Source organism: Topomyia yanbarensis, chromosome 1 (assembly GCF_030247195.1).
Source record: "Topomyia yanbarensis strain Yona2022 chromosome 1, ASM3024719v1, whole genome shotgun sequence".
Classification (NCBI taxonomy): domain Eukaryota; kingdom Metazoa; phylum Arthropoda; class Insecta; order Diptera; family Culicidae; genus Topomyia; species Topomyia yanbarensis.
This window is the reverse complement of record NC_080670.1, coordinates 119,143,164-119,169,731: the sequence shown is the minus strand read 5'-3', so window position 1 is coordinate 119,169,731 and position 26,568 is coordinate 119,143,164. Positions and strand designations below refer to the sequence as shown.

General features: G+C 34.7%; 1 protein-coding gene across 1 annotated transcript in view; it reads right to left on the bottom strand.

Moving 5' to 3' along the window:
* Positions 1-26,568, bottom strand: part of LOC131682388 (integrator complex subunit 7) — a 1,467,711-nt gene that overhangs the window by 1,183,683 nt on the left and 257,460 nt on the right. The window contains exon 5 of the mRNA XM_058963863.1: positions 13,321-13,458. Coding sequence (XP_058819846.1) covers positions 13,321-13,458 — 138 coding nt within the window. The remainder of the gene's footprint in view (positions 1-13,320; positions 13,459-26,568) is intronic.

Genomic DNA, 26,568 nt, shown 5'->3' with positions numbered 1-26,568 from the left:
TAGCTACATGGGCCTTCCCTAGGGCTCATGTCTAAGCCCTCTTCTCTACAATTTTTACGTGAATGACATTGACGAATGTCTTGTCAATTCCTGCGCGCTAAGGCAACTTGCAGATGACGGTGTGCTCTCTATTACAGGTCCCAAGGCCGTCGACTTGCAAGGACCACTGCAAAATACTTTGGACAATTTGTCTGCTTGGGCTCTCCAGCTGGGTATCGAGTTCTCTACGGAGAAAACTGAGCTAGTCGTATTTTCAAAGAAGCGTGAACCAGCGAAACTACAGCCTCAGTTAATGGTTAAAACTATTGTTCAGGTTTCAACATTGAAATATCTCGGGGTCTGGTTCGACTCTAAAGGTACCTGGGGATGTCACATTAGGTATCTGAAACAGAAGTGCCAACAAAGGATCAACTTTTTCCGTACAATAACCGGAACATGGTGGGGTGCTCACCCAGGAGACCTAATCAGGCTGTACCAAACAACGATATTATCAGTGATATAGTACGGATGTTTCTGCTTTCGCTCCGTCGCGAGCATACATTTCATCAAACTAGAGAGAATCCAGTATCGCTGTTTGCGTATTGTCTTAGGTTTCATGCACTCGACCCATACGATGAGTTTAGAAGTGCTGGCGGGCGTCCTTCCACTAAAAATCGATTTTAGGACCTCTCGTATTGATTGCTCATTCGATGCGATATTTTGAACCCATTGGTAATTGCAAATTTCGAAAGGCTTGTCGAGCTTAATTCTCAGACCCGATTCATGTCCTTGTACTTCGATTACATGGCACAGAACATCAATTCATCTTCGTATAACCGTGTTAACCGTGCTCATCTCTTAGATACTTCTGATCCCACAGTATTTTTCGACACATCCATGAAGGAAGAGATTTGTTGAATTCCGGATCACATTCACCCACAAGTGGTCCCAAATATTTTCTATAATAAATACCATCAAAAATGTTCTACATTGACGGATCAATTCTCGACGGGTCCACAGGCTTCGGTATCTTCAACGAAAATCTCGCTGCCTCAAAATGGATGAACTTTTTGTACATTGATAAACCACTAAAATAAAACAATTTCAAGGTTTTCAGAATTTTTTATTCTAGTTGAACACACGAAGTTTTACGAATTTTGGTTACTCGATTTTACAGTACATTGAAATACTTTGTATAATACCAATTAACATCTATTTAACGATGAGAATCTTTCCAGAATTAGTTTAAACGAACATTTGAATGAAAACCATTGACATCAATAACTTAATGTGGGTGAATATGCAGGTTATCAAAGTCACCCCGGGATACGAAAACGGACTTCAACTTGAAATCATTTTTGGAAAATTAGCTGTAAGCGGACAATTTTAGGTAAAACCATCCAATCTTATTCTCCATACATCAGTACATGGTTTAAAAATATTAAACTTGAAAAAAATGTGTAGCGTCTAAAAATATGTAATGATTAATGCGCAAAGTGATCAATGTCACCCCGGTTTACGGTAGTATTTTTTAAGCGGTAAAGTAAGACTTTTCATAGAAGTACTGGTCCGATTTCAATAATTTTACCTCCAATTGTTCAGAAAACATACCGCTATACTTTCCCGAGAGGGATATGGAAAATGTCAATTTGTTCCATTTTTATGGTCCCTAATAGGCCAAAAAATAACGTTAATATTCACAAATCGTTAAAAAAAATTTCACAAATCGTTACATAACTTTTACAAATAATAAAAGAAAAGAAATCCCTCTCGTCTAAACAACGGGACTATAATTATAAAAAATAGGAGTTTCCTGATTAAAGATTACCCAATTTGCCATACCTTTACTTAAGTGGGACCCATGCAGTTTCAACAGCAATGTCATCAATAAAGTTTCAAGGTCGCGAGGGATTTTTCTTTTCGCCTTCAAAAGTAAAATTGAAAAGTCAAAACATGTATCCTCAAAATAAAAAAAAATTCTAAATCCATTGAGTAGATGATTTACAATTTATTCCCAAAAAAGTAGGGGAAAGTGGTCGGGTACCGGCACTGGTCGGTTGTCGGCACCCCTACGTAACTTTTGACGGAAAGCAGACATGGACATTCTAATAAATATTATTTGCGTGTTACATCAGTGCAATCTTTTTGTGCCGGTTGCTGAAGCAAACAGACTCGAATGTTCTGTTCTACAACCAATATATTTCTTGAACAAGTGAAACTCTACTTAAAAGTTTTTTTGATGATTTGCTTAGTGTTATAGAAAAAAGTGAATCGATCGAAAAAGTGTGTGCATCAAAGATTTACGATGTGAATTTATTCTATTTTGTGATTCAACATTGAATGGCACCGAAATGCACGCCACAATTTTTTTTGTTCAGTTTTCGAAAAGGTTACTAAAATCGTTTGTTGGCACGCAAACATGGCCGGTTGTCGGCACCCAATTTTTTGTGGCAAATGCTGATTTCTCAATAAGATAATCAATATGAGTATTTTTGGAACGGGCTTTACGAATAGATCTTTGGCACCATTCTGAAAACTAGGAAGGCGACTACCGGTTTGGTGTTTTACATTTACATGAAGTAAGCCCACCTGGTTGTGTTTTCACCGCTGTGTAGCACTGTATATAACAGATTGTTACGACCAGAAAATTTAGTGGGGGACTGGGGATTTCTGTAGCCCCCCTTCCCCTTTGGCTACGTGCCAGTGTGGATTTCTATCTGATTTGTCTGAAGCTTTGGTTAAAAAATGGACTGCTTGAAACTCACTCAAATGCAGTGAATGCGATCCGTTAGTGCATTAGAAGCGCGTAATATTCGCACCAGTTTTTACATACACATATTGTGGTTCTGATGACGAATGATGTTCAAAATGCCTTTTATGGTTGTTGAAATGAATAAATTTCTCTTTCCCTGTGAATATTGATGATTTTCTTTCATATTTTTTTTTCCATTTTTAGTAAATTTTCTTATGGGTGCCGACAACCGACAACATTTTTCAAAATGGTAAAAAGTTATCATTTTACTAAATCGTTATTAATATTTTTTAAGTTGACAGAAAAAAATTAAATTCTTCCTTAAGTTATTAGCTATATGGTATCTAGCTTTCCATTGCTATACTTATTCCCATATATTGTGCAATTGGAGTAATGTTATGAACCAAAAACAAAAGTGTGCCGACAACCGAACACATTCCCCTACTTAATTTTAGGCCTCGCGAGTAGAAAACCCCTTAATTAAGCATTGTTAAAATTCTACAAAATAAAGTAGGGGAATGCGGGGCAAGTCCGACACCTTAAGCGCAATATTTTTTATAAAATTCCACGCAGCTCCTAAAATTGTATATTCTGTGCATAATCCTTGTTTGGGTGGTTCTTAATAAAATATAATTTTTTCAGCGATTCGGAAAATTGAATTCATTAAAAATTATTGGTTGCCTAAAAAAATGGAGAGAATTGACACTTTAAAAACGCAGCGGGTAAGACCGACACCCCAAAGGGGCAAGAGCGACCCCCTTTTGACCTTTCTTTTTGTCCAGATTTTTCCATTAAAAATGTATTATGTATGTATGTGATAAAGAGCAATTATGTGTATATGAGTATGTGTGATGTAATGCTTTCTGTAGTTTCATCGCGTAGCAAGAGGAAAAGCATTCGAATGCGTGGTGTTATGAATAAATAATGTTTAACGCATGGTTTATATTATGGTACGGGTTTTCGCAAGTAATTCTTTCGAGCTTTATTGCCACTTGTATAGCCATTCTAACGAGGAAGAGCTGTTCTGCAAGCAGATTATATACGCTGTTGCTGGGACTCATTCAATTAAAAGTGACGCACGCTTCGTAGTAAGCTATCCGATTCACACACCAAAAAATTCTGAATTTTATCGTTGACGTAATTGCAAACATGACACAATTTAACAAGCCGTAATTCACCAAATGACGAAAAATAACCGTGTTCCGTTTAATTTTACATGAAATAAACACTTTGCATGCTCAATGACATAAAATCACACTTACTACCATTCAGAACAAACGCCATATGTGAAGTAAAATTACGTGCTTTACGAAATTCAACGACATGTAAAATTGGAATCAAACGTAAAACTAAGTTATTTTTGATGCTCTTATATGTCAGGGTCAGGAGACGTAAATTTACACGATTTTTTCTAGGTGTGCATGTTGTGATTTTTCGGAACACTGTTGATCAACAATCCGACGGTTAATGAAAAATTTTCATCAATATCATTTTAAAATCTTATATTAGAATATACTGCAGTGGTCCCCCCATAGGCCAATAACACAAAAAAAAATTTCGGCGAAATCGTGTTTTTATCTTGCGGTTATATGGTTATGGATGTATATTTTATTGTTTCAAACTTGATTTTGCCAATAATGAACAGAGTTTTTTAGTATATAGAAGAATACATAGGGTGGTTCGTTATGTACCGATAATTTAAATAATATCGATAATCGGTTGCTCGTCAGGAAAATTTTGTTGTTGAACTATTATTATCAGTATAAGTATTTTTATCAGACAACATTACTACTAGTTGTGTGTTTAATGGTAATTTTAGGGTTTTGTTAAATATGGAGTGCAGAAAAATAGGTACATGTATATAAATGTATTCGAAAAATTTAACAAAAAAATATTGAACTTGGCTTAAACTAACTTTTTCCCTCGATATCCCTCGCCAATTCTTCTTAAAAATGATCATTAGACTATTCAGTTCCACTTAAATAAGAGTTCAGCTGCGCATCTCTGTGCCCAAAATGCCGGGAGAATTTAAGATGTTATATAGTTTTCACGAGATAATACAAGACGAAAAACGTTTTTAATCCACCTAACAGTGTGATGAGACATTTCTTATAACTCTTATCACTCTCTACGGATATTATATCGTTTGAGAACATTTAGAACTTGGTGCTTCGCGATGTTTTTGAATACACATACTACATGGGATAGTGATAGGACTCAGAGAATCGCTCAAATCAGCATAGGACAACATCAGTGCCAGAAATTTCAAACTAAATCAATGGGAAAGCGAAATAATGGCCTATAAAATAGACATACAAACGAATTATTGTTAATGCTCTATTAATAAAATATCTAAATTGTGGTGGGAAAACTGAATTTTCCTGAACCAAAAAAATCGAGTTTATACTTTACTCAAATTTCCAACGCGACTGAGAACTAAGAAATCAACGCTTTTTCTTGAAAAGGGCGATACTAGCAGTGATACCATTCAAAGAAAACCAACAATGAATATTTCCATTCTTGGTTTTATTTCCTATTTAAGAACTATTGTGTTTTTACATCCTAGATTGCATGATTCAGTGATCGAAACCCAAAACTTCATAAAGTATTTGAAATTATTAAATTAAAATTTGTTTTTACTATTGAAATTGACAAAATGATAGAATCGTCTTTTTGGCGATTGTTTACTTTTTCGGTCCCACCTATCAGAATTGAAGTATCGCCCTTACGTTTTTTTACAATAACTACCGTTCTACACCACAGATTTCGTCTGTGTTTTTTCAATAGCGATCATTGTTACTATTTACAGCTGGTATCAGCTTGATAATCCTAAAAAATACGAAAATAACAGTTTCGCCTCTAAACTGCTAGCAAAAAAGTATCGCCCTGTTTGTTTGCATGGAGCGTGGAGGGCAAAGCATTAAATAAACAAACAAAAATACAGTTTCGCCCATACAACGCCCATTTTTGCTGTAGTTTAAGAAAGCAATATCGTAGTATCCAATTTTTTAGGTTAATTTGTTGCGTTTCAAAGCCCTCATTCGCATGTATGAAAAAAGCCTTATGTTTACTTTTGTAAGTATCGCCCTTTTCACAAAAAAAGCGTTGAAATGAAATCGCAGCTTCTGATATCACACTATCTCTGAAGTGCATGCGTGCATAGTTCCAAATTTTACTTCGACATCGACTTTTTCTAAAGGTGACTTCCCAGTAGTATCCTTGATTTGAATTATTATCGCTAATCCTAATGCCAAAGAACAAATAAAAACCTCTCGAAAACTAACCGTTTGGGAAAATCATCATCATTACTGGAATTTTCATTTTCACGAAACTTTTCGATAACCTTCCGTCACTTGCGTTAATGCACTGGGTGCACAGTGCTCTGAAAATCTAGCGAAATCGTCTTAGGGCACCAGCGGGTCTGTAAAGAATACTAAAAATTAATTTCTATTCGTGATACTGAAACATCGCTTGAAACCAACGGCGGATCATGGAGAAAGATCCGGGAGGTCCAGGTCCTGCCAAAAATTTTCAACTTGTTAGGAAATTTTAAACTTGTTTTAATTTTTAAGTAGTAACCCCTCACTGCATACTCCCTCCGGGCCGGTATGATTGACTATTTTTAGAGTGATTGCATAAGCTTTCTATATGAGAAAGGCAAAAATGTACCAAAGTCCAAAGAAGTCAATTTTTGTCAAACATCTCAATGTTTCATGCGTTTTAAAGTCATTTGGCATCAAAAATACTAATTTGATTTTGAAAATTTTTCATTTCAGTTTATATGGAAATTTGCTGTGTGATTGCACTCTTCAACTCGTAACTCCGGAACCGGAAGTCCAATCAATAAAAAATTCAATAGCAGCTGATGGGAAGGTTGTACTTTTCATTTGAGACTAACTTTGTGCAAATCGGTCCGGCCATCTCTGAGAAACAGAGGTCACATTTTTTTACACATACACACACAAACATTTTCCGATCTTGACGAACTCAGTCGATTGGCATATGACACTCGGCTCTCCGGGTCGGGATTAGATTGACGAATTTTAGAGTGAATGAGAAAGGCAAAAACATTTTTAGCAAATGTTGAAAGTAATGCATTTTTTTGGTGAGCAGTTCTATGTTTCATAGACATTAAATCAATTTTAACTTCGCTTCCTATTAAATAAAGACCCTTATTACAGTACATTTCTACAAAAACGAGCTCAATTTGAAAAGAAATCTGAGGATTATGATTGATTTCAGAACTCTGTAATTTTCTATTGGAATGTTTTCAGGCAGGAATTTGATATTGATGCTATTAGACAACTGTGAAATCAAGACCAATAGATCAGTTACATATCAGGACCCCATTCCGACAATTTATCAAAAGTCCTCATGATGTTTACAACAACAGGTTATCAATCTACGGATCAGATAATTGTTATTGTAAAATTGAATTAAATCAGTCTGCATCAATAAATTTTCAACTTCAATCCAATATATTTTTTGGGTTTATTGGGGGGGGGGGGGGGTTGTATGGTGTTAAACCCCAAAACCTTCTCTTGGCTACGCCGTTGCTTGAAGTTATTTATTTCGCTTTCCATTTTCTGATATGTTTCAGATCGATCCGATGGTCATAAGTTAGAAAAATTGCAGTCGGAAGGTTCGCACAAATGAACATTTTTGCACTGATAAGTTATCAAGTTCCTTCCAGACAACTTGGAAGTGTTCGGTGATTATTTCTAGCGGTTGTAGATAGAAAAATGAAATACAAAATTCGATCTATCGAAATTATGTTTGGCTTATTTCAATTGATTATTACTATATTGAACAATAAATAGGCGACAAAGAGTAAACCACAAACAACAAGCCATAACTTTTAAAGTATTCAAAATAGATATTTGAAGTCTTCAGTAAAGTTATTCGCAAAAGTAAAAGCTACAAAATTGCTGAAGGCATCATTTCGATATAATCACTTCCAAGAAAATTTGTGAAAATATCTCACTCTTAGGGGGATAAATCAGCAAAAGCACAATACCAAAAGAAAGGGCATATTACCTCCATTAAATTCTCCGAAGATACTATTGACCTAAAATAAGCCGTTTTGGTGTTAATAATAGATTACATGTTTTTGGTCATATTTCTGGCAATGGGAAATGATAAAAATCTTTCGTCCGCATTTAATGTTAAATATCTCTTTTGACAATAGTCCGATTTCAACAATCTATAGCTTGTACGAAAGGTATTCGTTAAAGCTGTCTAAAAACATATAAATTATTAATCTACATTGTCAATTTCGGCAGATAATTTAAAAAAACTGCAAAAAACGCCATTTTTACGCATTCAAACATTCATATCTTGGAAACTAAACATCAGAATCAAAAACAAATTAATAACGTTCATACTGTTTTTTAGTTCTTTCATTTAAAATTGGTTTGGATAAGATCGGTTCAGCCATTGCTGAGAAACACGAATGAGAATTTGTCCGTTACATACACACACACACACACACACACACACACACACACACACACACACACACACACACACACACACACACACACAGAGACATTGTCCCAAATCGTCGAGCTGAGTCGATTGGTATATAAGACTCGGCCCTCCGGGCCTCGGAAAAAATCTTGAAAGTTTGAGCGAATTCTATACATTTCTTTTATAAGAAATGTAAAAATTGATTTCATATTTCAAAATTATATTATTATATTGTTACTTCAGATCTTGAAATTTTATACCTTAATTACTATTCTTCCGAAATTTTTTTTCGATCGGATCATTACAATTTGAGTTATATTAATTTATAGTGCGCTACTTTTTGAAACACATATACAAAATATTCGATTTACGAGGCAAATGGCTCACTCCATTTCGTGCCACAACTATGTTCTCCAATAGGATCTTTTTGAGAAATTCCGTTGCGATTCATACGATATCCTTAGTTACAATCTGCCAATAAATTTGAAGTCATGAATATTGCTTTTTAAATAGTTGGTACCCCAACGAGGGTATTTCTATTTATGTGGGAATTTTTATGTTCACGGAGGGTAATTTTTTACATTTCTTATAAAAGAAATGTATAGAATTCGCTCAAACTTTCAAGATTTTTTCCGAGGCCCGGAGGGCCGAGTCTTATATACCAATCGACTCAGCTCGACGATTTGGGACAATGTCTGTGTGTGTGTGTGTGTCTGTGTGTGTGTGTGTATGTAACGGACAAATTCTCATTCGTGTTTCTCAGCAATGGCTGAACTGATCTTATCCAAACTAATTTTAAATGAAAAAACTAAAAAACAGTATGAACGCTATTAATTTGTTTTTGATTCTGATGTTTAGTTTCCAAGATATGAATGTTTGAATGCGTAAAAATGGCGTTTTTTGTAGTTTTTTTAAATTATCTGCCGAAATTGACAATATAGATTAACAATTTATATATTTTTAGACAGCTTTAACGAATACCTTTCGAACAAGCTATAGATTGTTGAAATCGGACTGATGTCAAAAGAGATATTTAACAATAAATGCAGACGAAAGATTTTTATCATTTCCCATTACCAGAAATATGACCAAAACCATGTAATCTATTATTAACGCCAAAACGGCTTATTTTAGGTCAATAGTATCTTCGGAGAATTTAATGGAGGTAATATGCCCTTTCTTTTGATATTGTGCTTTTGCTGATTAATCCCCCTATGAGTGAGATATTTTCACAAATTTTCTTGGAAGTGATTATATCGAAATGATGTCTTCAGCAAATTTGTAGCTCTTACTTTTGCGAATAACTTTACTAAAGACTTTAAATATCTATTTTGAATACTTTAAAAGTTATGGCTTGTTGTTTGTTGATTACTCTTTGTCGCCTATTTTTTGTTCAATATAGTAATAATCCATTGAAATAAGCTAAACATTATTTCGATAAAACGAATTTTGTATTTCATTTTACTATCTACAACCGCTAGAAATAATCACCGAACACTTCCAAGTTGTCTGGAAGGAACTTGATAACTTATCAGTACAAAAATATTCATTTGTGCGAACCTTCTGACTGTAATTTTTCTAACTTATAACCATCGGATCGATCTGAAAGGTCAATTGTTTAAAAACAGTGATTTAAGGTCAAGATAGCATCATTTTGAAACCGCCAATTTCGGAGGTTTAGCATCTTCTATGAGTTTTACAAACGTTAAACAGCGCATCATTTGATAAAATAATTTTGACGGTATATCGTCCAAGAAGTATTTATGGTGAATTTTCTCAGGTTAATATTCATGACTACAATAAAGTCTCAACAAATTCGCTAAAGACACGAACTCTGTTACTATTTTGTGAAAAATTAATTCTGCATTATTTTAAGATTTCAAAAATTACGGTTTCGGAATTATGCCGTTTGGACAGTAAGATCGATTTTCACCAAACCCCCACCAAACCGAATTTCTGGCTATGCCGCTGACTTCAAGTAAGTAGAAACAAAGTCGTTTTACGATCGTTCACAAGAAACTTCTTCGAATGCTGAATATCTATTATAACACATTGAAACCCCGATTTTATCAGCCAAATATGAACACATGTTTGACGGGCTCTAGCAGACAAACAAGACTGAATTCGAACAAATCCTTTCTTGAGCATGTTTTCCTTATCATGAAGATATGCGAATTATGCGAAAATAAAAAGTTCCTCATAATCAGAAATAGTTATCAGACTACATCAAGGGACGAGAAGAATATTTTAACAGCTTCAGTTTATGATAAAGAAAAAAAATTGCCCGATTTAGTCAATATACCCATTTTGTCAGCCTAAAATACAACATGAGACTGATAAAAATGGGTCTTTATTGTATGTATTATTCGCTGTGTTTCACATTTATAGGTACATTTCTTTTTTGGAGATTTTTTTATTGCAACGAACTACAACAATTTTTAGGTAGTTTTCAAGGGTTTATTTTATAGACTTCTTCCAAAATTTGGCGAACCTATTCCAATGCGTATACCAATTAATTGGTATACTTAAGGGTTTATATGTTGCAGATAGAGAAAATACTGAAAAATTCAGCTTTTTTCCTACACAATATTACGAAAGCTTATTAAACAATTTTTCCTAATAAGTTTGTTAAAATTATAAACTATTTGAATGTTTTTAATAGTTTTATTTTTTATTTAACCGTTATTTTTTAATAAATAGTGACCATCGCTTCACAACGTAGTCTATTTTTCATGGCTTGCGGTGAGCACGATCTCTCGAATTGCTGAACTGAAAATTATGGAATAGAAATTAATTTTTAGTATTCTTTACAGACCCGCTGGTGCCCTAAGACGATTTTGCTAGATTTTCAGAGCACTGTGCACCCAGTGCATTAACGCAAGTGACGGAAGGTTATCGAAAAGTTTCGTGAAAATGAAAATTCCAGTAATGATGATGATTTTCCCAAACGGTTCGTTTTCGTGAGGTTTTTATTTGTTCTTTGGCATTAGGATTAGCGATAATAATTCAAATCAAGGATACTACTGGGAAGTCACCTTTAGAAAAAGTCGATGTCGAAGTAAAATTTGGAACTATGCACGCATGCACTTCAGAGATAACGGGATATCAGGAGCTGCGATTTCATTTCAACGCTTTTTTGTAAAAAGGGCGATACTTACAAATGTAATCATAAAGCTTTTTTCATACATGCGAATGAGGGCTTTGAAACGCAACAAATTAACCTAAAAATTTTGATTCTACGATATTGCTTTCTTAAACTACAGCAAAAAATACAACGGGCGAAACTGTATTTTTGTTTGTTTATTTAAAGTTTCGCCCTCCACGCTCCATGCAAACAAACAGGGCGATACTTTTTTTACTAGCAGTTTAGAGGCGAAACTGTTATTTTCGTATTTTTTTGGGATTATCAAGCTGATACCAGCTGTAAATAGTAACAATGATCTCTATTGAAAAAACACGGACGAAATCGGTGGTGTAGAACGGTAGTTATTGTAAAAAAAACGTAAGGGCGATACTTCAATGCTGATAGATGGGACCGAAAAAGTAAACAATCGCCAAAGGGGCGATACTATCATTTTGTCAATTTCAATAGCAAAAACAAATTTTAATTTAATAATTTCAAGTACTTTATGAAGTTTTGGGTTTCGATCACTGAATCATGCAATCTAGGACGTAAAAAAACACAATAGTTTTTAAATAGGAAATAAAACCAAGTCTAGAAATATCCACTGTTGATTTTCTTTGAATAGTATCACTGCTAGTATCGCCCTTTTCAAGAAAAAGCGTTGATTTCTTAGTTCTCAGTCGCGTTGGAAATTTGAGTAAAGTATAAACTTCAAATCGATTCAAAAAAAATTTCGATTTTTTTGGCTCAGTACAATATATAACTCCTTTAGGAAAATTCAATTTTCCCACCACAATATAGATATTTTATTAACAGAGCATTAACAATAATTCGTTGGTATGTCTATTTTATGGGCCATTTTTTCGCTTTCCTATTGATTTGGTTTGAGATTTCTAGCACTGATGTTGTCCTATGCTGATTTGAGCGATTCTCTGAGTCCTGCCACTATCCCATGTAGTATGGGTTATCAAAAACATCGCGAAGCATCAAGTTCTAAATGTTCTCAAACGATATAATATCCGAAGAGAGTGATAAGAGTTATAAGAAATGTCTCGTCACACTGTTAGGTGGATTAAAAGCGTTTTTTTTATTATTATTAACCATTATTAGGGAAAAATTCATACTTAATTTCAAATTTTGTCTTAAACTTGCTATTATAGTCACGAACAACATTCCAAAATTGCTGATTGGTCTGTGAGTTGGTTCACCAGATATTATGCTTACAAGAAAAGATATCAAACTATTGGTATTTCAGCACAAAAGGTGCAGTTTCATAATTTCAATGAATAACCATGATTTTTTTTACACTCATCGAAACATGTTCTATTTGATACTCTAAAAAAATGCTAGCGCAAAAACAATGATTATATAATAATGAATAGTGTAATAAGAAAGGCACTGTTAGGTGGATATAATCAATTTTCCAATACGAAATTCGGAATCAGCTACCTAAAATTTACTAAAGAAATGTAGTTTTGTATCGATATTTGCATTGCATATATTTATGACCGCCTCCCTTAAGAAATAGAACCACTGTGCGGTGTGAGCATATTTTCGTGTGACAAAATTTTTTTGCTGTGAGTCTATTTGGGGTGAAATTCGCAATATCAAGAACAGCAATTCTGTGCGCATTGCGTATGCTTTGATATAACATACAATTCTATACAACATACACTTTTTAAACTGAAGTATACGTTATATCGAAGTTTACCTGTAGTAGTGTTTCTTTGGTGTTTGGGATCGTAGAGTTCCATTTTATACAGTGATAATTATTATAAGTGATGTTTAATTCTCAGTGCTTTTCCCAGCACTGGTACTGTCCTGTGCTTAGTTTTGTTATATAACTTACATAGTGCACATATCCATGAGTTACGATTTTTGAAGATACATGATAAGGGATAGCATCATACATTAGCTATGTTATCAGCCGAATAATTTTTACGTTGGTGTGCGTTTAAAAATATCCAATCGTATCTTGTAATTAAAAAATACTTACTTTGATTGAGCTGCAAATTGTACACTAGCAAAAATTGCTGCTTCAACTTCAACGGAATCATGACTATCCAGAGCATTGCGAATAACTTGATGTACTTGCTCTTTTTCAGGAATAACACAAGCAACGGCCCCAAGGGTTCTAAAAAACAAAAAGTTATTGACTATAATATAGACAATTTAATTCCATATAACTTCAAAACATTAGGCTAGAGCGACCAGCTGTGATACATTTTTGCCTTTCTCAATAGAAAGGATATGAAATCACTCTGAAAATCGATTCTTTAACCGAAGCCCGTAAGCTTCCGAGTATCATATACCATTCGACTCAGTTCGTCGAGATCGGCAAATTCATTTATGTGTGTATGTGTTTATGATACCATACCAACACGTGTATGTATTTTCTAATTTCACTCATTTGTCTCAGATATAACTGAACCAAATTGCTTCAACTTAGTGCACTTCAAATGAACGATATGACACTCCCATAACCTGCTATTGAATTTTTTGTCGATCGGACCTCCGGTTCCGGAGTTACTGGTTGAGGAGTGCAATCACACAAAAAATTCGCATACAAACTGGTAACACCATGATGTCCAAATTGTGTAATACATATTTTAAAAGGCCCAATATTGTATGGAAATTTTCCTAATTTACCTATTAGTGCAATTGTGTTTTTTGTCTTATACATGCAGCTTTTGCTGCATATCTCTATATATAAAAATGAAATGGTTTCCGTGTGTCATCGCATAACTCAAGAACGAGATAGCTGATTTATTTGATTTTTGCATTATTTTGTTAGTTATTTTCTGAAGAAGGTTCATTGACATATGAATAAAATATTGAAATTTTCCTAATCCACCTATTAGTGCAATTGTGTTTTTCTCATAGATGCACCTTTTGCTGGATATTTCTATATATAAAAATGAAATGGTTTTCGTGTGTCATCGCATAGCTCAAGAACGACAAATTTTGTTGGTTATTTTCTGTGGAAGATTTTGTTCCAGATATTAGTTAGTTAGGATATTAGAAATGGTTTCCGTGTATCATCGCATAACTCAAGAACGAGATAGCGGATTTCTTTGATTTTTGCATTATTTTGTTAGTTATTTTCTGTGGAGGGTTCTTTGACATATGAATAAAATAATGGAATTTTCCTAATCCACCTATTAGTGCAATTGTGTTTTTCTCATATATGCACCTTTTGCTGGATAGCTCTATATATAAAAATGAAATGGTTTCCGTGTGTCATCGCATAACTCAAGAACGACATGATGGATTTCTTTGATTGTCGTATAATTTTCTGTGAAGTGTTATTTAGCAGGATCACAAAATATTAACATTTTCTTAATTTACCTATTTGTGCAAATGGGACATTTTTAGTTTAAGATTGTTTGCATAGTTTGTCATTATAGGTAATTACGTTTTAAAATGTCATTGATGTGCTATTTGGTCCAGTTTTTATGCGACGGTGCTTTTCTGTTAAAAAGTTCTATTTTATGACAAACCTTGCTTACATGCATTTAAAAGAGCGGCGAGAGAGCTGATAAGTAACGTGTGTGAAGGCACTATTCACAAAGGAGAGTATGAATGCAGCGATGCTTCGTGGAAACAAACGAATTCCCATGATTCAAACGGATTCAAATTCCGATTCGACTTTGAAAATGAAAATAAGTCATTGAAAAGCACCGGAATAAATTCGAAGTACCGTCGACAGCATTGTTACTGTTTATAGAGATAGGCCACAAATAAAAACATTGTTGATCATAACGAATATTATAGGACCTAGGTTTTACAATTGGAATCACCTCACTGGAATTGAAATTAATAGAAATTTGATCCACAAGCATTGCAATTTTTGCTTTTGTTGTATTTTTCAGTGAATAATTATAGGCAGGACAACGTCTGTCGGGTCAGCTAGTAACCTAATAATTAGGTGAACCGTGCTGTCAAATTTTCTCTTCTATATTTGTCTATATTTAAAGCAGACCCTACACGAGACAAGAATATTGTCAAGAAAAATATTGACAAAACTGCTTCAATACGTCAATCCCATTTGATGTCTATGGAGTCAATATTTTCAAGATACCCTTAAGCGGATTCTACACGAGACCAGAATATTGTCAATGAAAATATTGACAAGACAGTATCAATACGTCAATTCCATTTAAATTCTACAGGATCAATAGTTTCAAAATTGCTTCACACGATCAATATATTGACCAATAATTGATTTATTGACAATATTTCTGGTCGTATAGGGACCGCTTAAAACATCGTCTTTGATTCTAGCCGTACACAAGCGTAACATAAACGAACTTTTGTTGTGATTCTGGTATCGCTTAACCTTAAGGTTGAACAGAGAATGGGCAATAATCGAAAACGAAAAGAGCAGTTTTTTCCTCACAGTGTGTTAGATAAGATCTCCATACTAATCGATCAGCACTACTGTCATAACATTGTACATAGGGTAAATTGGGGAGAGATGCCGCACATTTCTAAAAATCGATCCTGCATCCTAGTAAAACATTCAATAATCGAAGAAATCATTTTTATCAATTGCGACAAGATTCTAAAATACTGTGAAATGGTTTTTGTCAAGAAAAAATTTATCAAATTTTTACGAACATTTAAAAAACCTGTTTTAATCCACCTAGCGGTGCAATTGTGCCTTTCTCATTTCTCTAAACTATTTTATCTTGTCTGGTTCAAAAGTTATACTTAATTTTCAATTTAAAATACGCCCTTTTCAAATGTCGATATCTCAAAAGGGGGCAAACAAAAATTGATAATTTTGATTGCATTTGAAAAGCTGTGCTTTTGCCTACAATATATTGAAAAATTGGAGAACGCTTTTTTGTTTTTCTCAAATAAATCAAATTTAAGTAAAAGCATTTTTGCGTATAATCCTACAGCGCTCATATTAAAAAATATTTGCTTTACGCTGATTCTGCGAATTCTTGTCAAGACTTTTCAAGGATCACATACATTTGCAGGCTTTTCATATTGCAAATAGGATGATGATCCTATTTTGGGCTCACTCGTTAGGGTGGCGCACTCTATCATTAATTACTCGACCTATGTACAATAGTTGAATTGCATATAAATTATGATCAATGCGTTAGGGTCAATATATTTGCTTTATTCCTGAGAACCAGTATATTAAATAAGTTGTATACGAGTGCAATAGAAACTAGAATCGCTTTCCTCTTACTTCCACCCTACCATACCACCAACAAACATAATGGAGCTATCGAAAATGCAAATATACACTGAAGTTTTTTAGGCGGTTTTTTATGCGCGCATGCCCTACATAAAGAAGCCTATGTGTATAGTATGTAAAATAATTAAAGACATCCTCGTTTTTTTCTATTTAATCCCATTACCACTACTAGACTGCCACACTTTATTACGACGACTAACTTATTCAGTTTTTTATTTGTTGGCTGTGAAACGGTAAATCAAAAATGTTAAAAGAATGCTCATCGTACAATACAACAAACCTTTCCTATGACCAAAACTACTGAAACGATAAAGGGGTGTCTTCAATTTTTTACATACTGTATATAGGAATTGTTGCATTCGCGCAATTCTCTGTTTTTATCTTCGTCGATGAATCTTTGATCATTTGATGATTTAAAAACCACAATAAGCGCGTCTTTTAAAGATTACTGCTAGTGTGTGAAATCGTTACCAAACATCTTAGCTACAATGAGTCGAACTCTCACAGTTCCCCATTTGATAATCAAAATCATGCTTAGTTTATGGGTTTCAGTATTGCACTTGATGTACTCAATTAAGCGCTTTGCAGAGTGGTCTACCAAATCTACGAGAGTCGTTTTAAAGTACTTGAATGATTCTCTTATTTCATTTAAAAATATTAAAAACTATGTTGAATAATTTGTTGCGTTTATATAACAGAAGGATATCAGATTTTTTTTTACTTGAACAATACTGTTATATGAAGGTCAATTTTGTTTTTTGGTTTGAGGTTAGTAGATTGCAGATCTTGATACTGCTACCTGCTAAAACCGTTCCTGCAAATGAACGAAATCGATTGTACATTTGTGTAGATTTTGGGAAATCTTGGCAATAATTGGAAGCAAATTATAGGTCAAGTCATTGGTGATTGGTAGTCTTTACCCTATCTGCATTATGAAAAGCCTGCAAATGTATGTGATCCTTAAAAAAAACTTTATAAGAATTCATAGAATCAGCGTAAAACAAATATTTTTTTTAATATGAGCGCTGTAGGATTACACGCAAAAATGCTTTTACTTAAATTTGATTTATTTGAGAAAGACAAAAAAGCGTTATCCATTTTTTTAATATATTGTAGGCAAAAGCACAGCCTTTCAAATGCAATCAAAATTATCAATTTTCGTTTGCCCCCTTTTGAGATATCGATATTTGAAAAGGGCGTATTTTCAAGTGAAAATTAAGTATAACTTTTGAACCAGATACGATAAAAATTTTCTTTCTTCAGCAAAAGTTGCCTCCAATCATGTTCTAAAAGTACACTGAAGGGAACTTTTGTGAGAAAAATCATATTAAAAAACTGTACGGAGAAAACTGCTTTTTTCAGAGACACCCTACGTTATGATATGGAACTCACTATAAAATGAAAACGGTTTAAGATACAAAGTTAGTATCTTCAACAAAGTTGCTCAGAATTGATTGTTCTACAATATTGCAGAAGAAAGTATCATTATCTCTGAACTATAATTTGAAATAATGTCTACAACTTTCACATTTTAAGGGCCACCCTAAAACCGTTTCAGTCACAAGATGCAGTTTGTCACGCACAATAAATGTTTCTAAGACACCAAATCTCTAAACCTAAAGATGAATGCGTTAATAATTGTTTCCCGCTAATCTCGCTTCCTGGACCACTGTGCAATGATATCTTGCTAACTCATTTTGTCATGCGGGGGTGGGTATGTGAGGAGGACGAAAGTCCCATGCACGAACGACTCCCCAGCTTAAATTTGTATGCTTTGTGATATAATGATGATATATGTGGTTTAAAGATGATGGGGTTGAAAGGGAGGGGTATGAGGGCTGGATGGGGTGGTGGTCTGAGGGCTGATTTAAGGAGATTTTTAAAGGAGGGGAGTGAACAGTAGAGGGGGGGGGGGGGTGTAACCCCTCTCCGTAAACCATCAACTACGCCCCTGTTAAAATCCAGAAACCTTATGCGAGTCGAAAAATTTTTTTTGCCGGGATTAGGTTGACGTTTTTCAGAGTGATTGCATAACCTTTCTATATGAGAAAGGCAAAAATGTGCCAAAATCCAAAAAAGTGAATCGTCGTCAAATTTTTTTTCGAGTTTGCATCAAATCTCGACGTTTCATGCAGCTTGAACACATTTAGCATCAAAAATAAAAATTCTATTTTTAATTTTTCCTATAGTTTATATGAGAAATTTCTGTGTGGCCGCACTCTGAAACCTGTAATTCCGGAACCAGAATTCCGATCGATCTAAAATTCAATAGCAGCCGATGGGAAGGTTGCACCTTTCATTTGAGACTAAGTTTGGGCAAATCGGTCCAGCCATCTCTGAGAAAAATAAGTGACATTATTTGACACATACGCACATACATACACACACACATACACACACATACATACACACACATACAGACTTTTTCCGATCTCAGCGAACTAAGTCGAATGGGATGTGACACTCGGCCCTCCGGGCCGGGATTAGGTTGACGTTTTTCAGAGTGATTGCATAACCTTTCTATATGAGAAAGGCAAAAATGTGCCAAAATCCAAAAAAGTGAATCGTCGTCAAATTTTTTTTCGAGTTTGCATCAAATCTCGACGTTTCATGCACCTTGAACACATTTGGTATCAAAAATAAAAATTCTATTTTTAATTTTCCTATAGTTTATATGAGAAATTTCTGTGTGGCCGCACTCTGAAACCCGTAATTCCGGAACCAGAATTCCGATCGATCCAAAATTCAATAGCAGCCGATGGGAAGGTTGCACCTTTCATCTGAGACTATGTTTGGGCAAATCGGTCCAGCCATCTCTGAGAAAAATGACTGACATTATTTGACACATACGCACATACATACACACACACACATACACACACATACACACATACATACACACATACAGACTTTTTCCGATCTCGACGAACTGAGTCGAATGGGATATGGCACTCGGCCCTCCGGGCCGGGATTAGGTTGACGTTTTTCAGAGTGATTGCATAACCTTTCTATATGAGAAAGGCTGCTATTGAATTTTGGATCGATCGGAATTCTGGTTCCGGAATTGCGGGTTTCAGAGTGCGGCCACACAGAAATTTCTCATATAAACTATAGGAAAAATTAAAAATAGAATTTTTATTTTTGATTTTTTGATTTTGATTTATTTTTTTTTCGACTCGCATAAGGTTTCTGGATTTTAACAGGGGCGTAGTTGATGGTTTACGGAGAGGGGTTACACCCCCCCCCCTCTACTGTTCACTCCTCTCCTTTAAAAATCTCCTTAAATCACCCCTCAGACCACCACCCCATCCAGCCCTCATACCCCTACCTTTCAACCCCATCATCTTTAAACCACCACTATATCACAAAGCATACCAATTTAAGCTGGGGAGTTGTTCGTTCATGGGACTTTCGCCCTCCTCACATACCCACCCCCGCATGACAAAATGAGTTAGCAAGCAGATAACATTGATCTAATGCTGATTAGGCTAATGGAGTATGATATTTGTTTGTTTCTAGTGTTTCACCGTCGACAAGTAGCTCATCAAGTTCGTGGCTGGTATGCCATTGTGTATAAGTGCAAAGTGTACTAAGAATGTAATGGACATTTCCACAATTATGTTGAACATAAAAAGCCTCCGTGCCATAGTTTAGAGAAATGAGAAAGGCACAATTGCACCGCTAGGTGTATTAAAGCAGGTTTTTTATTCAACATTCAAAAAATATTTTTCTTTCGCAGCCTTGTGTGACGGTTAAGTTTGAGTAATTTTATTAAGGGTACTATTTATCCATATCTTTGTACGAGCGATATATATATATATATATATATATATATATATATATATATATATATATATATATATATATATATATATATATATATATATATATATATATATATATATATATATATATATATATATATATATATATATATATATATATATATATATATATATATATATATATATATATATATATATATATATATATATATATATATATATATATATATATATATATATATATATATATATATATATATATATATATATATATATATATATATATATATATATATATATATATATATATATATATATATATATATATATATATATATATATATATATATATATATATATATATATATATATATATATATCTATGTGTTAGTAGGGTTTCCTAAAAGCAGTTTTTGGCTGTTTCTCCCAACAAAGAATTTATATAACTTAGGTTAGTTCTTGAAAGATTCATTTTGAAAAAAAGCATAAATTCCTTAAAATTTTGGTTTTTATCCCAACATTGACATTACTACAAATCAATGCATTCAATATATTGATAAATAGACTCATAATCCTACATGTCCCTGTGTTTGGTCCGTTAGTTTGTGGATATACCTGATTAAGAACCCAAATGTTCATTTAATGACATTCCGATGTGAGAAAAATACTTTTTGCTATGGATCCTTCGCCATCATGATGATTTTGATGCGGCATCTATCCCAATTGTAAGGGAGAGATGCCGCACCACGAAATTTTCCTCTGAAATTATGGATGACTGTACTGCCATTATTCGCAGAATTATCCCATGTTCTATAGGATTCCCTATCTACATGGGACAATTATGCGTATAACAGCAGTGTACTCATGATCAAAATGCCTTCTAAAAGGTCCCAGCTATTCAACCGATACATGATTTACCAAAAAACGAACCAACGAACGATTTGAAAAACTACAAGGGACAGCCCTATGGGGTTGCACGAGCTGTGGACGTAGAACTATACTACTTAATGTAAAATATTTATTTTCTTGGTACATTTATAGTTAATAATAAATAATAAATCAAATATATTTCTTACGTATGGTTTAATCACAACCAATCAATATCGAATATTACATATTGACCCAAACTTTCAATTCAGCAATTTTGATGCGGCATCTATCCCAATTGTAAGGGAGAGATGCCGCACCACGAAATTTTCCTCTGAAATTATGGATGACTGTACTGCCATTATTCGCAGAATTATCCCATGTTCTATAGGATTCCCTATCTACATGGGACAATTATGCGTATAACAGCAGTGTACTCATGATCAAAATGCCTTCTAAAAGGTCCCAGCTATTCAACCGATACATGATTTACCAAAAAACGAACCAACGAACGATTTGAAAAACTACAAGGGACAGCCCTATGGGGTTGCACGAGCTGTGGACGTAGAACTATACTACTTAATGTAAAATATTTATTTTCTTGGTACATTTATAGTTAATAATAAATAATAAATCAAATATATTTCTTACGTATGGTTTAATCACAACCAATCAATATCGAATATTACATATTGACCCAAACTTTCTTGGTTATCAGGTCATTTCATTTGTAGTAGGTGATCGAATCCGATTAAACTTATTTGAGAAGATCTGAAGAAAGAAGACAGAAAACTGTGACCGAACTAATATCTGGAACTAAATCTTTATAGCATAAGATTAGTTTGTAAAAGCTTTTCGATTGTGTGTGGTAAAAACTCGGACCAGTGAAGAAAAATCAAATATTAGACAATATAATCACATTTCATGTATAGACCAAGCATTCTAGTTATATTTTGCCATTATTGTAACTTTCCAAAAGTACGCATACATATGTAGCGAATGCAGTGGTCTTAATCATATATCTATGCATAAATATACAAGAATCGAAAACAATTTTATATATGGACTAAGATGCGTTTTTGCAACGATTTTTCAAGTAGCAGTGTATTCATTCATAAATAGGCTTTGTAGTATGTACCTATTAGTAGAATCAAAATACTATAGGCTGAGTGGAAATGAATCACGTGAAGGGGAAATGAATCAATGAATTGATCGAACGCAAATAATAAACGTTCGTTGTGCAATTTAGTAACAAATTAGATCTACCTACCTACATATTCGCCTCAAACATTGAACCCAAGCGCACAAAGCAAAATGAATCAACGCTGATGATGATGGGTAGAGCGAAAGAGACAACTAATACCACGATACTATGTTTATTTGTTTATTTGGAGTAGGGAAAAGCCTCCTGGAGCTGAAATTCTTGCAACCTTCCAATCTTGCTCTCCAGGCGGCATAAAACCTCCTCATCTTTTGTATCAACAGATTACACATTTCCAAATGATACATTTCATTGACTAATACTATACAATTAACATTAACAGAACCTCATTTATATCTAAGGACTAGTACTAGAGCTATGACTATCGAGACAGGGAGTTTAGAAATAATTGTTTTACAGCACTACGTGACAGGTGAAAATCGAAAAAATTGGAGCAACGATTGAATAGACGGCACATGCTAATGAATGGCTGATTATAGCCGTAATTAGTTCTGGCTCGAGGGATTCTTAAAAATGAATAAAATCTAAGAATACGACGATGAATGTCAAAGTCCACAAGTTGCAGAAGATCAGAACAATCGATTCTTGATTGAAGCAGATCAGCAATGAAAACTGCCTTAGCAAGGTCTCGACGAACAGACAGCAAATCGAGGTCGATAAGTTGACAACGGTCTTGGTAACACGGTAGGTTTAGCGGGTCCCTCCATGGTAGCTTACGAAGAGCAAAGTAAACAAACTTTCGCTGAATAGCTTCAATGCGCTGGACATCGATTTGGTAATGAGGTGACCAAACCACTGCTGCATATTCGAGAGTAGAGCGAACCAGAGCACAATAAAGTGCTTTCAAGCAATGTATATCGCTGAAGTTTTTAGTAACTCGAAAAATGAATCCAAGGAGCTTGGAGGCCTTTGAAATGACGTATTCCATATGATCCTTAAAATTTAGTTTGGGATCTAGAATAACTCCTAAGTCCTTTACAGAAGATTCACGCTTAATAATATTTTTCGAAATATTGTAGTCGTGTGTAATTGTCGAGCGTTTGCGGGTGAACGAGATAACAGAACACTTTGAATCATTCAAAACCATCCTATTCACTGTGCATCAATTAGTGAATATATCTAACTGTGATTGTAAGAATTTAGTGTCTTCAGAATTTTTGATTAGATGGTATAACTTAAAGTCATCGCGCGAATGATAGTTTCAGACAATTTACTGAAAGGTTCAAATCGTTGAGGTAGAGCAGAAAAATGAATGGCCCAAGATGACTGCCTTGAGGAACTCCAGAGGTGACAGCGAAATAAGCAGTGGTGCAGTCTCCAATTTTTATAGCCATTTCGCGACCGGTAAGGTAAGACTGAAGCCAATCCAATAAAGATCCACTGAATCCGAGCCTATCCAACTTGGCAACAGTTATTCTATGGTTGATCTTATCAAAAGCTGCCGAGAAATCGGTGTATATAGCGTCAACCTGTTGACGATTTTCTAATGATCGAATAATGAATGATGTGTATGATGTAAGGTTCGTGGAAGTTGATCGACGAGGCATAAATCCGTGTTGAGTCTCGGATATGTAATTAGAGCAGTTGTGAGTAATGAAATCTAGAACGATTATTTCAAAGAGCTTTGAAACAGCACACAATGAGGCAATCCCGCGATAATTAGAGATAAAGGATTTGTTGCCCATTTTAAATACTGGGAAGATATACGACTTCTTCCATGTATCAGGGAAAGCTCCAGACTGTAGAGAGCTGTTGAACATGATTGATAATGGTATCAGTAGACTGCTAGAACAGTTCTTCAGTACTACAGATGGAATTCCATCGGGACCAGAGTTTGACGATAATTTTAGCTTAGAACATGCTGTGCTTACCATGTCACATGTAATAATAGGATGGGATCCAATTGCAGAACGAACAGGGACGTTTCTGGCAGCCTCAGAAACCTGTTCATTGGTTAATGTTTGTTCAGTGAAAACACTGCTGAAGTGCGTTCAGAATAAGCTGCATATGTCGGGCAAAGTAGATGATTGAACGTCATCGAGTATCATGTGAGTTGGTAGTCCAGTTTCATTTCTCTGTTCGTTGACGTGGTTCCGGAAGCTTTTAGGGTTAGTTTTCAGATTATTCTGGATGCGACGAAGGTAGGCAAAATAGAGGGCTTTATTCAATCGCTTGTAGAGGTTGTTAAGGTGCAAATAATGCGCTCTTATGTTGACTATGTTTGCAAATGGAGCTCGCATGTACAAACGATTTTGTGTACAAATAATTATACATGAAAGTGTGCTGGAAACGAGCACAACGCAAATAAAGCATAGTATTTGAACGGACAAGCTCAGTCGTGTGTTGGACAGAACTGGGTAGCGTACCTCCACAGCCAGTGTAACGAACTTCTATCTCAGCTACACTGGCTGTGAAAACACACAGCGCAGTGATCTGCTTCGCCTGCCGTCCAACAAGCAACTGAGCTTGTCCGGCCAAATCCGTTCTTTAAATAGTCGATGATGACGTCATTCATAGAAGCGTAGCGCGCTAGGTACACAAATCTGTCGTGCCGGACTTGGGAAGCGCTATCTTCTGTGTGTAAATGCGTGATATTTTGACTAGGTTGTACATTATTTAAATTTTCAATGCCATGATATCAAAAATCTTTAGGTTTATCTATTGGAATCTATTCTTAGAAGTATTTCGGAGCGATATGTGCAAAAAAAATTGAAAATTTATCGTGAGATGACTGAATTATATATATATTTTTTTTAATAGCCCGCCTCTTACCCCCACACCAAAAAGCTCACAAACGGAGCCCCCTGGTAGTGGACACATCAATTCTCAGCGTACAAAAAAAAGGTCAGCACAACAAAACAAAGTTACGAATCGCGGAAACGCTGAGAACAAAAAAAACAATACGAGACCGACAAAACACAAAATTTGACAAGAAGCTACGGCGAGTACCCAGCGGAAAAGAATCCTTTTAAGGGTCCCATCGTAGCTTTGCAGGAAGCTCATATTAATTTAAATTTATTTATTACTTATTGCTAGAAAAAATGCATTTATCAATTGTTTTTATTAAAAAAAATGTTAACCAATTATAACTAAATGAATAAGCTCGATTGGTGGTGAACGAAGTTTATATTAAAAATTCTCCTTTTTTATTTTTTTAAATTAGTTTCAATTTTGCTTGGAAACGAGTGCGACATGTTATTTGCTTTAAATCAGTAGGAAGCTGGTTGAATAACTTAGGTCCGATTAAAGAAATGCGTCTTTGACCAAGGTTCGTGGATACTCTGGAGTATAATAAATGATTGGCTTGTCTAGTGCAGTGAGCTCGAATGCCTGTTGTAAATTCTAGATTATTATGAGCAATAGTATTATGCAAAGCATTGTGGATGTATATTATTGTTTGGTAGTTAGTCAACCCAAGCAAAGGTAAAATGTTATGGGCATTATTATTGTATAACAAAATAGTAGGGTACATAAATGGTTCTTTATAAATAATTTTAAGACATCTGTTTTGAAGCGTTTGTAGCTTTTTCAGATTCGAGATACTGGCACGGCCCCACACAGATACAAGGTAGTTCAGCAATGAGTGGATGTGCGCATAATAAAATTTTAGAAGTACATGCTGGGGAACAAAAGAGCATACTATATGCGTTTAAAATTGGACCACTTTTCGTTACATACCATTTTTGTAGAATTTGCAACGTGCACTCCTATATCGAAAACAAAGACGTAGTCCTACGCCAAAAAAAAACAATTTTAATGCGGCGCTGAAAAATTTTCGAAGCTCCGTTATGCAACTGGACGCACATAATCATTAATAAAATTTGCGTGAGATAATAATAAGGATTATTTTACAACTTCAAGGTTGTAATTCTTCAAAAGACAATCTCACAATATCATATTACCGTATAAAAGTGACCCCATATACGAGATATAGAGAGTGTGACATCTCTCCTGACGCGGCATCTCTCCCGAAACTACCCTAAGCTGATTGATTATTATGAAGATCTAACACACGGTGTGGAAAAAAACTGCTTTGTTCGTTTTCGATTTTTGCCCATTCTCTGTCCAACCTTAAACAAAGATGCCGCCTCAGCCTATTTGCAACCATCAAACACATCGGTCACGATACTCAGTGTGCTCCTGCTTCTATCCGAG